The sequence below is a fragment of the Protopterus annectens genome, chromosome 5.part1 (assembly GCF_019279795.1).
Source record: "Protopterus annectens isolate FY-2018-M chromosome 5.part1, PAN1.0, whole genome shotgun sequence".
NCBI lineage: Eukaryota > Metazoa > Chordata > Ceratodontiformes > Protopteridae > Protopterus > Protopterus annectens.
The window spans coordinates 285,808,205-285,820,318 of NC_056736.1; the positions used below are offsets into that span (position 1 = coordinate 285,808,205).

A 12,114-nucleotide genomic window follows, 5' to 3' on the forward strand; every position below is an offset into this window, starting at 1 on the left:
AATATTTTGTTAGTCCGTGGAATCTCTTCCACCACAGTCTGGACACATGCTAGCAACAGCATGACCACGAACTAGTTAGAGTATATAAGGATGTGCAGTTTAAGAACAGCTACAGTATACTGCAGGTCTAAGGACATCAAACAAGCTGTCAAGTGTTTGTTGCATTTATGAAAGACCATGAAGGAAAGATGGTTAGAAACTAAATAGAAACACTGTATGGCTGTGCAGTTGCCTTGCATTTTGTTCTAACAAATGTAATAGCACCTTTGTTGTAGTGGTAAGACCTTACTCTACCAGGGCAACAGCTTTCTGATTCTTAAGGATTTGCATTTTTAAAAAACACGGCTGTCTGTTCAGATGAGGAACATGTTTTGGCTACTCATATCTGTGAATCTTGTTTACTTATTGTCAGCTTTTGTTTCCTTGGAGTTGCTAATGTTTTCTATTCCATTAATTAGGAATATGGCAACAACCAGCAGCTCCCCTTATGATGAGGAGAGTGCAGTTGTAGATGGTATTCTTCATAGCAGTAGCTCTATAAAATATAGAACAGATTTTATTGGCTACTGCTACTAATATCTTTAATATTTATGGTTGTATTTCATTATTTAAGGTTATTAAAAGAGCAGTTCTGAAATTTATTGCAGATCTTTGCTTTTTGCAGCAGAAAGAACTGAAAAGGCTTGAGTTTTGTTTTGCATTTGTAGTTAATTGGAATACATATGTTACTCAGAGGCAAAGCTGCAAGATAGGGATGTAGGCTGTCTACTTGGCCTTCTGGCCAGTGAGATAGGTTTAAGTGTAACAGTATTCACATGTTAATAGCATGACACTTAGTAGACATATTTTAGGATTCTTTTCTTATATCTATATCACACATTTTTTTGAAAATGTAAGTTATTTTGTGTAAATTTTGATTTGTGATAATGTGTATGCATATTTGTTGATTTTGTTTTTTCTATAGCAGCCACATTGCCAAAGAGTTCTTCCTTTGGGCGCTCAGGTCCAGGATCCCAGAAGCTGCAGAAGGCACAGTCATTTGATGTAGCCAAGTAAGATCTACTTGATTTTTGTTGTACTTTTCTTTTGTCTTGTCAAAATACTAATTTGCTTATGGAAGAAAAGGCGTATCACTTAAACTGATTTGGATAACTGTGTCGAAAGCAGAAAAAAGGATTTCCTGTTTTGAATTTCTGTGCAGTAGTACTTCAAACTGGCCTGACGTAGATTGGCTGTACTTTAAAGATTCTGGTTTGTATGTTTACCATAACCTTAACATACGGTCTTTTTCCATTCTGCAGCACAACAAGCTAACTGTCATTGCCCCCAGTAATGGAAGTCTTTGCAGACTTCTTCAGCAATGCATTACTCGAACCAGCTTCCTGACGCTTTGCATTCTGAAACCCTTCCCAGTTTTATAAGGTGCAAGTACGGTGCAAATACATGTGCAGAATTGTAATGGCAGACCCATGACTTGTCTTGCGATGCCTTCTGTATATCTAGATTAGTAGCAGGATCCAATACTTTGCATAATTTTACTTAAGCTACCCATACCAAAAATATTTTGGAAGTAGATTTTTCCCATCATTTGCATGACATTTACAATGGAGGCTTATGATTCCAGACAGTCTGTATTTCTGGTGCCCTCTTAAATCCCTTTCCCTTTAGTACTAGCTGAGATGGTTGGGAGGGGTGCAAGCCCTTACAGAAAATTCAGTTTGGTAATGTTGCTTTCTTTAGCATTCAGATGTTAAATTGAGTTACCAGATTGGTTTGGGAGATAATATAATAAAATTATATCCTTCACTTTGCTTTACAGTAACATTAATTTTAACATTAATGCAAAAATATTATATATTGGCATTTCTTTTAGTGTTCGTGACTAATTCATCATGACCTCTGACTTATTCCATCATCTTCTTGAGTTACTTCTATTACTTGCCCGCTACTCTATATAATTGCTGCATTTCAGTGTTTCAGTGTAATTACTAATACATTTGTTAACTCAAAACTTTGGCTTCCCTTCAGAACTCACCTTAAACTTGTTTACATTCGCCTGCATCCTGCGCCACATTTGCGGTCATTGTATGCAGTGCTTTGCATTACCCCCTCCAGAGAACTACTTTCCTTTTTTCATACTCTTGCTCAACTTGTCTGTCTGCATGTTGTGCACTGCATGTGAATGTTTAAATGTGAGCCTGTATCTGTTTATTTACCCTAGTAGAGTTAACAGAGGAGTACATCAGAAGGACAGGCATACAATAGTCACAGTGCCCTTCACCAATGAGTTTGAATAACGTTAATTAGCAGAACCCATCTAGGCCACCATTTGGCTTATTACTTAAACTGTATAGAGTAGTAATTGTTTTGACATGCTGATTAATTTGATGCATGCCTACTTAAGTGATGTTTTATAATGTGCTTAGGAGTGTAGTGCTGTGTTCTCATAATTTACTCTGTGCAGTGTATTACTGTGGTTGCTATCCATATACCTCCTACTAAATCTTTATTTTTGACCTTGCCTTCATAAACTTTTGATGATCTTCATAGTGATCATATCTGCAGTAGCCTTAGCTATATGGATTATATCCTACCAAGGCTGTTATGTCTGGCCAGCTTCCAAAGTGTCAGGGCACCTTCTGTGGGCCCAGACTGTCAAGCAGCTTGAGCTGAGCTGACTAAAACACAGGTTTGGGTGTAAAGTCCTTCAGAGCTTTACTGTCGCTTGATGGTCATCTTGTGCTTTCCTTTGCCGGACAGATAAGTTCCATTTGGACAAAAAGTTCCATTTTCTTAAAATTTATTGATTTACTACTTTCCTCTTCAGAAAAGTTATTTTACAGCTATGAGTGTTGAGTTTTGATGGACTGTCTCGGGACTGTAATGTACTTAGCAGAACACTCCTTTTAAACTGACTGAAAAAAATAGTGTTAACTAAGTGAAAAGATTTCCTGTGAAGAAATTGTTTATTATTCCTGGCTGGGGCTGGCATAGTGTTTGAAAGTGCTTTTTATTGTGTTTTTCTGTTGGAAAAAAAAAAGTAACTTTTGTGGACTTGTGGTTTTACTGGCATTTGCTGCTAGTCTTCCCCAGAAAGAAGCTCCATTTTTTATTTTGACCATGGAATAGACTACCGGTCCCATGGTTGATCCTTCTTCCAGCCACAAAATACAAAGTTATACAAATAGCCTTTGCCACCATGGCAGGCTAACAGTTTGCCTTAACTGCTGTGGCAATTTTTTGTATTGGAGATCCACTTATCTTTTACCCCGGATACCTTTGGTGTAGCACATACAAGCCCAGTCCTTTGCTGCTGTTGGAGTTTCCTCAGTGGACAAAGGAGAGCCGCTGTTGTGGGTGTTTGGGAAAGGGAACAGGGAAGGTTTTCCTGTTGTACCAGAATGCTGTGCCCATCCCTGGGGAAGCAGCTGTTGCCATTAGTATCCCGGTTGGCCCTATTCTTCCTGTCAAAAAGTGAAACTGGAAACCAAGCACGCATCTGTTCAACCTCTAATTTCTGTAGATAGGAGTAGTTGACTGGGTTTAGCTCAAGGTTTTGATATTGAGTCGTCTTGTAAAGTAGTTTCTGGTAAAAGAAAGCGGGATTCCTCTCTTTTTGAAAAGACTCAAGATCCTGAATCTGAACAGGAAGGTGGAGACAGATTCAATTTTTTTCCCTCAGATTTCTAATTCCATCTCAGAGGAAAGCTCATTTTCTGATTCTGCCTGTAAGGGGTGTTTGTTTCTCTGACAGTATTGCCAGAATGTGTTTTCAGTGGGAGAACACTGATGTTTCTAAATCCCTTTTTTATAGAAGGATTTTCCAGAACCTACACTCATTCCTCCTGTTCTGTCAGCTTTAGAGGACATGTTACTGCATGCAATCTTTCTGATGTTCATCGTGTTACACTGCTGCAGTCATTACACTTGGGTTATCCTGCCATCAGGCGGTTCCCCAGTTGGCCTGAGTTCCAAAGTCCTGGTCTGGCGTCGGTTGCTGTCGCCTCCTCCCTGACGTCAGTGCGGCAGGGGTATAAAAGATGCAGATGATGTCATTTTCTTCAGTCTTTCTTGCCGCGCGGTGCCTGAAGCAAAAGCAGTTCGCAAGTGCCGGTCAGCCGACTCCTGAGATTTTCATTCCGAATCCAGAACCGAAGTCTTCTACAAAGCTAAGTATCCCATTGGGGAAACTTTTTCTTGCCTCAGACCGATGTCAGTAAAAGTTAATAATTGTATTTCTTGTGTGAAGCAAATACCTCATAAGGATTTCCATTCCTATTGTATCCCATGCCTAGGCCCAGACCACGACGTCACTGGTTGTTGGTTTTGTGCTAGGTTTAACAAGCGCACTATTAAACGTCGGTTTGATTTTGCCTGACATTATTTTGGCAGAAAATTCAATTACACCATGCCGTTGGAACTTCCGATGACCGGTATGCATAAAAAGCGCAAAGATAAGGACAGGCATCCGAGGCCCAAAACTGACGACGAAGCCCCTTCTAGGCCAGTCACCGGTTCTCCAGTTTTTAGCGAGGCGCCTTCGCAGCCCCTGACGACCGCTTCTGCAGAACCACAGGCCGCCTCCGACTCCCATGTGGAGATGGCTGGGCCTTTGGATGCACAAGTTTTTCAGCCTACCGAGACTAACCCTACAGAGGGATCCGGAGTAGCTGAGCAACCCGCAGTTTCAGAGGGAGTCTTCAGACCTACTCAGTTAAGCATTAAACCCCCTGCTAAGTCTAAGACTCCTTTAAAAACAAAGAAACAAATACAGCATTCTCCAGGACAGGCCGCTATGCCTATGAAACAAATGCTCAAAATGGCCGAAGACCTAATCACTCTGATCAGGGGTTCCCATCCCCCTCCTGATAAAAGGTCTAGACAGGATGCAGACTATGATTCATCCGACCAGGTGTCCTTTTCTTCAGATTCATCCTCAGACCTAAGATATTCTTTACCCCCTTATGAGGATTCTGATGCTGAGGAATCAATTCCATCAGCCTCTCCGCCTGAGGACTACTCTTTTGGGGAAACCTTACATACCATGAGGGAGCATTTCCATTGGGAAGGCCAGGATTACTCAGAATCCAAGAAAAGGCTCAGAGACTTCCTTTTATTACCTCAACACAGATCCCTAGCTATTCCACCAGTGTTAGACATTGTGGATGATGTGTATACTAAATCCAGTTTAAATCCTGATTCTTTACCTCCAGCCCCAGTTAAACCTGACAGATACTAGAGAGTCCCTGACTCACACAAATTTCTGTACAAAATCCCTGTTGCTGACCCTGAAACTATTTCTCAGGGACCCAAAGGAGTTGAGGCCTCATCAGCAAAGAATCCAGTTCCCTCGGACAGAGATGCCAGAGCATTAGACAGATAGGGAAAGAAAGTATATACGTCTGCAACTTTAGCAATGAGAGCCTTAAATTGCCAATTTCATATGTTAAAATATCAGCAATTTCTGATGTCTCAGTTGAAACAAAAATGCTTCCAGATTCAGATCCTCCTAATATTAAAGAAATGTAGGATTTATTGCATGCTGCTGAACAAGTGGGAAAACATACTTTGCAATGTAGTTTTGATTCTTTAGAGGCTTCCTGTAGAGCAGCAGTTACAGGCGCTGTCATTAGAAGGCATGCTTGGTTAAAAGAACATACGTTACCAGACCATGTTAAAGTAAAATTATTGGATGCACCTTTGCAGCAGGATGTGTTGTTTGGAGTTAAGGCAGAAGAGGTATTAAAGAAAATGGAGGATAAGGCAAAATCTATGCAAACAGTGAAGGATTTCTTACAGGTTCAGCCTCCTCGATTTAGCAGAAATTGGCCAGCAAAGAATTGGTCCTTTCCAGTTACAGACAGACCTTAAAGGGGCAGATACAGACGTCCAAGAGGTAGAGGCCAACCACAAGGTCCTTACAGGCCTCGACAATGGGGTGCATCAGGCCAGAAAGAAGGGGAAGACAGGCCCCAACCATATAAAAAGCAGCCCCAGTGACTTCACACTACAGCTGCCAAACTGCTCTCTCTTGGCAGCCCCCTTGGGAGGAAAACTGGCACTTTTCTATCACAACTGGCAAATGATCACCAAAGACAAATGGGTTCTCAACATTGTATCTCAAGGTTACAGTTTCCACTTTCACACTCTGCCAAGGTTAAAAGGAATGCCAAATCTGCCACAAAATCAATGGGCAGAGGCTCAAAAACAAATTACAGCACTCATAGACATGAGAGCTATTCAAAAGGTACCACCACAGGAACAAGGACAAGGATTTTACTCAAGACTCTTTCTGGTGCCCAGAAAAGACAAAGCCTGGAGGCCCATTCTGGATCTTTCTTCTCTAAACACTTACCTGGATGTTCTGAAATTCAAAATGTTGACACTACAGCAGCTTCTTCCCATGCTGGGCAAGAAAGCTTGGCTCGTGACCTTTGACCTCAAGGAGGCATACCTGCATGTCCCTATCAGACAAAATTGCAGAAGATGCCTCAGATTCATAGCTGGTTCAATCCACTATCAATTCTCTCCACTGCCCTTTGGCTTATCTACTGCGCCCAGGGTCTTCACAAAGTGCCTGGCACCAGTAATTGCATTTTGCAGACAGAAAGGAATTCAAATTTATCCGTACCTGGACGACTGCCTGATTCAAGCAGAGAGCAAGGACATTCTTCTAAAGCATCTGGCGTTTGTAAAAAAAAGTTATGTTGCCTGGGGTACACAGTAAACGAAAAGAAATCAAAATTAGTGCCCTCACAAGAGATAATATTCCTGGGTGCCAGCTTGAACACAACGGCCCAGATGGCTTATCTCACGCCAGACAAGCAAGGACATTTGACTCAATACTTTCAGTTGATAGCAACAAAGACCCAACTCCCTGCAAGAAAAATTCTGCAGGCCTTTGGTTACATGGCATCTTGCATACTACTAATTCCATATGCCAGACTGCATATGAGGAAACTGCAGTGGTACCTAAAGAGTGTATGGTCTCAACACTGTCAAAGTTTGGGAACAGTTATACCACTAATTCCTTGCCTTCAACAGGAGTTTCGATGGTGGGCTCAAGCTTGTCACCTCAACAAGGGACAGCCTTTTACTCCATCCACAGCCAGGCAAACACTGACAACAGATGCATCGGATTATGCCTGGGGAGCACACATGGCAGGAAAATGTATTCAGGGCAAGTGGCCCGCAACAAAGGCATCTTCACATCAATCAAAAAGAGATGCTAGCTGTACAAAATGCCCTTATAGCTTTCAAGGACCTGCTGCAGCCAGGACAACTACTACTAAAAGCAGACAACTCCACAGTTATGTGGTACATAAACAAGCAAGGGGGCACTCACTCCTACCCCCTCTGCAGACAAGCCATGACCTTGTGAAACACAGCTCTAAACTATCAAGTTCGTCTGCAAACACAATTCCTGCCGGGAGAGAAAAACACACTGGCAGATGACATGAGCAGAAACATCATGGATCCCCACGAATGGGAATTGAATCCACAAATATTCAGAATGATAACACAGAAGTGGTGGAGCCCAGACATAGATCTGTTTGCATCCCCAATGAACTGCCAGCTACAGAAATTCTGCACAAGGAGTTACCATCCACAAGCATGGAAAGTGGATGCCCTCTCATTCAGCTGGAAAAACCTACAAGTATAAGCTTATCCACCACTACTTCTCCTTCCAAAGGTACTCATAAAAGCCAGACAAGAAGAGCCAAAGATGATCCTGATTGCACCAGATTGGCCACAACACTGGTACCCAATCTTAAAGAATTTAGCACAAGGACCACCCTGGATTTTGCTTCAAATCCCACATCTGCTGACTCAGCACAACAATCAGATACTCCACAGCCAGCTAAAGACCTTAAACATAGCTGCATGGAAGATTCCTTAGTAAAGCAAGCTGTGCCTCTCTCCAAAGCTGTTATGGATGTCATTCTGGAGGCCAGAAGGCCTAGTACCAGGAAAGCCTATTCAGATAAATGGAAGAGATTCTGTGCCTGGAACCAGGCTCACAACCTTGACCCTCTTGTCCCAAACATTCCTCAGATACTACAGTATTTAACTGAGATGCTGGACAAAGGCCTCTCCTTTTCCTCCAAGATCCACGCCTCTGCCATCTCTGCTCATTACAGCACGGATCCACCAATTTTCTCTAATCCTCTGCTAAAACAGTACCTCAGAGGGGCTAAAAACATAAGACCGCCCCATAGAGCACCTACTCCAACTTGGGACCTCAACTTTGTTTTGGAAAAATTAACTTTACCTCCTTTTGAGCCAGCTAGCACACCAGAATTAAAATATATCTCTTGGAAAACTGCTCTGCTCCTGGCAATAACATCAGCACGAAGAGTTTCAGAATTACAGGCACTAATGGCAGTGGAACCTTTCCTCATTTTCCACCAGGACAGGGTGTCTTTAAGAACTAACCCTACGTTTATGCCAAAGGTGGTATCAAGTGTGGCTCTAAACCAAACTATTCACTTGCTAACTTTTTATCCAAAACCACAGAATAAAGGGGAGAGACTACTGCATTCATTGGACATTCACAGGCAGTTACACTTCTACTTGAACAAAACCAAAGCTTTCAGAAAATCTGAGCAATTATTGGTAGCATATGCTGTGGGAGCACAGGGAAAAGTCATTTCTAAACAGACCATTTCAAAATGGATAGGACATTGCATACATTTTTGCTATACACACCATGGGAAACCTGTACCTAGCAGCATTAGATCTCACTCCACTAGGGCAACAGCCACTTTATCTGCCTACCTCAGAGGAGTACCTACCAAGGATATTTTGGAAGCAGCAACATGGAGTTCTGTGCATGCTTTCACCAAGCATTACCATCTGCCTCTTTACTCTAAATCCAGAGCTGGCTTCGCCACTGCAGTGCTGCAGGGCCTTATAGCCACCCCTAATGCCTTATAGAACCAGCCTCCCTACCTCAGCTTTGGGATTCTACCCAAGTGTAATGACTGCAGCAGTGTAACACGATGAACATAGTACAGTTTTGTACCTACCATAAATGTAGATGTTCGAGTGTAGACACTGCTGCAGTCCAGGTTACCCCCCCCCTTCCCCTCTTACTTGCTGGTACGTACCCATGTATTCTACCCTTTACTACCTATGGGGAGTATTTGCTGGTAACTGAAAGTTGTTGTTTGCTTTTCTTATGTATGTTTTATTAGCAGTATATATTGCCTACCTATTTGGGGGCACCTGACATCTGGGGCAAGAAAGACTGAAGAAAATGGCGTCGGCTGCATCTTTTATACCCCTGCCGCACTGACGTCAGGGAGGAGGCGACAGCAACAGATGCCGGACCAAGACTTTGGAACTCAGGCAGACTGGGGAACCGCCTGACGACAGGATAACCCAAGTGTAATGACTGCAGCAGTGTCTACACTCTAACATCTACATTTATGGTAGGTACAAAACTGTACTTTAGTCAGTCGGCTGCACCTAGAAAAGGCAGATAGGATATATAAAATTTGTCAGTCTTTTAAATGTGTATACATTATTCCCAAATCTGACACAGCACCTATAGTCTTATTTCATCTCACCGCTGCTTAAGCACTTAGTTAATTCCAATCCTCCTGTTTCTGATAAGGATGGGAAAATTATTGATAGGTATGGCAAAAAAGTGTATGCTTCCGCAACTTTGGATCTGATGTCAGTTTTCATTCATTCCTCTTCCTCAACTCTTGGATTGATCTGAATCAGACGCTTCTACAGATTGCTTTAGGCAAATGGGTTCTGAATATCATTCATCAGGGTTACAGATGACAGTGCAAAGAAATTCTTCCTTTCCAGGAGGTCATTTCTCATCCTTCATATCAGAGTTTGTTTTGTCTCCTGTTCATCTCATGCTGTCCCAAGGACTGTTGGAACCAATTCCTTCTTCTTAAGTGGTGAATATTTTTTATTCAATGATGTTTCTTTTGCCAAGGAAAATAAATGCTTGGAAACTATATCTGAATCCTTCTTTCCTAAAACTGTTTGTGATAGGTTATGAAGTGACAATTTTGAATTAGGACACTGCTACCTCCTCTTGCTCTTTCAAATTTCCTTTTAACAGTAGATTTAGAAGATGCTTATCACATAGCTATTCATCCAGATTTCAGATGTTTAAGATTTTGTGTTTGGATCACATTATCAGTTCTCTACCCTAATGTTTGGACTTTCCACTGCATCAAGAGTGTTCACAAAAGATCTACATCCAGTTATAGCTCATTGTAGGTTACAGGATATCCACATATTTAGATGACTTGCTTATCTTTGCAAAAACGTTTTCAAAGTGTCAGGAATCTCTGCTTTGGGTGAGAGTGCTCTTACACAAGCTATGATTCCAATAGAACGATGAAGTCTTTCCTGATTCCCTCACACTAGATTGTGCTCCTGGGATGTCAAACTGAACACCTCTGTTCAAAGAACGTCCCTTCCATAGGGCAAAATATTATTTATTTAAATCTTTCTAAGGTTTTCCACTTAGACTTCAGTCACTACAAGGGAATATCTCTAGATTTTGAGTCTCATGGTATCAGTGATTCTCATGACAACCCTGGCAGAACGTCACATTAGAAAGTTCTGGTGGTAACCAAAATCTCTTTGGTCTTTTGGCCCTTTTATCTTTTCAAATCCCAGTGCTGGGGTTTGTTAAAGACAAATGGTTTGGTGGAGACAACAGATATCCTTAAGTCCAGGTCTTCCCAGCGGTCAGTCAGTATAGATTCTTTGGCCTTTGCTTGGGAAGCAGTTTCAGGATAAAAGTGCAGGGGTGTGGAACACCAAGGACAGATAGAAGCCCATAAATATCTAGAAGATAGGTGCTCTCATCAAGGCACTCAACTCTGCACCATCTTTGTCCCCTGGAGCATCTTCAAAGTGGTTACAGACAATACTGCAGTCATGTGGTACATCAACAAGTAAGGGGGAACCAGATTGCATCTCTTTTGCAGACTAGCGATGTTAGCTTGGGATATAGCTTTACAGCACACTCTTACTCTACAGGCATCCTACATTCTGTCAGAGCAAAATTGTGTGACAGACCAAGCTGAACAGGACCTGAACAGACCCTCACAAATGGAAGCTAGATCAGGGGGGTCTTACAACATTTGATCTGTCTGTGGGGAGTTCTTCGAGTAGACCTTTTTGCCTTATCTTTGAAAAATCATCTGGCAAGATTCTGTTCCAGGACTCTGTCCAAGAAGGCTTGGAAGACAGATGCCTTTTTTCCCTTTGGACAGTAATGTTCTTGTATGCTTTTCCAGAATATCTTCTAATGTTCAAGGTACTTCTGAAGATTCAGAAGGAATCCCCCAAGATCATTGTGGTGACTTCCTTCTGGACTAGGCAACTGTGGGTCTGCCATCTTTCGGAAATGGTCAGAGGCAATTACTACACTCTTTCTCACAGACTGGATCTACTCACACAAGAGCAGGGGTGTTTGATGCAATCCAACATCAATCATTTTCAAATGACTGTAATGGTCTGCATTGCTTTTAGGCACCTGTTCGCTGAGGAAGTGCAGCAGGTAGGAATGGAGAAAAGAAAGCCTTCTACCAGAAAGTTGTATATTGGCAAATAGGAAAGGTTTTCTAGTTTGTGCCAGCAACATATCCAAAACCCATTCAGGGCTAGTTGTTCCATGATTTTACTATATTTCTGAGTGTTACTATCCTATGACCTTTCTTAGTCCTCTTTCAAGATTCTTTAATTTGTCATTTTAGCATGTTTGCTCATACAGCCTCCTCTTTCAAGGCAGTCTCATGTCAAAAAGTTTTTGAATGGGGTTTTGCATTGCATAAGAGGCCAAAAAGTAAGCTGGTGGCCCCTCCTTGGGATCTTAATTTTGTATTAGAGAAGCCAACTCTTGCTCCATTTGATCCAGTTAGTTTGACTTTGAGATTCTTAACATGGAAAATGGTTGTACTGATTGCTTTGGCATCTGCAAGAAGGGTATATGAGTTGCAAGCTGTTATGTGAGTAAACCTTACCTAATTTTTCATAGGGACAGGTTTTCTTTGAGAACTAATCCTTTTTTTATGCCAAAAATGGTATCCAAGTTTACTTTTCAAACTATCCATCTTCTCATTTTCGTTACTG

The 12,114-nt window shown here is 41.8% G+C and overlaps 1 protein-coding gene across 1 annotated transcript in view; it reads left to right on the plus strand.

Moving 5' to 3' along the window:
• The window catches only part of ITSN1 (intersectin 1), a 2,682,533-nt gene that overhangs the window by 162,693 nt on the left and 2,507,726 nt on the right, over positions 1–12,114 (plus strand). Inside the window, exon 4 of the mRNA XM_044072770.1 lies at positions 965–1,052. Within this exon, the coding sequence (XP_043928705.1) occupies positions 965–1,052 (88 nt within the window). The remainder of the gene's footprint in view (positions 1–964; positions 1,053–12,114) is intronic.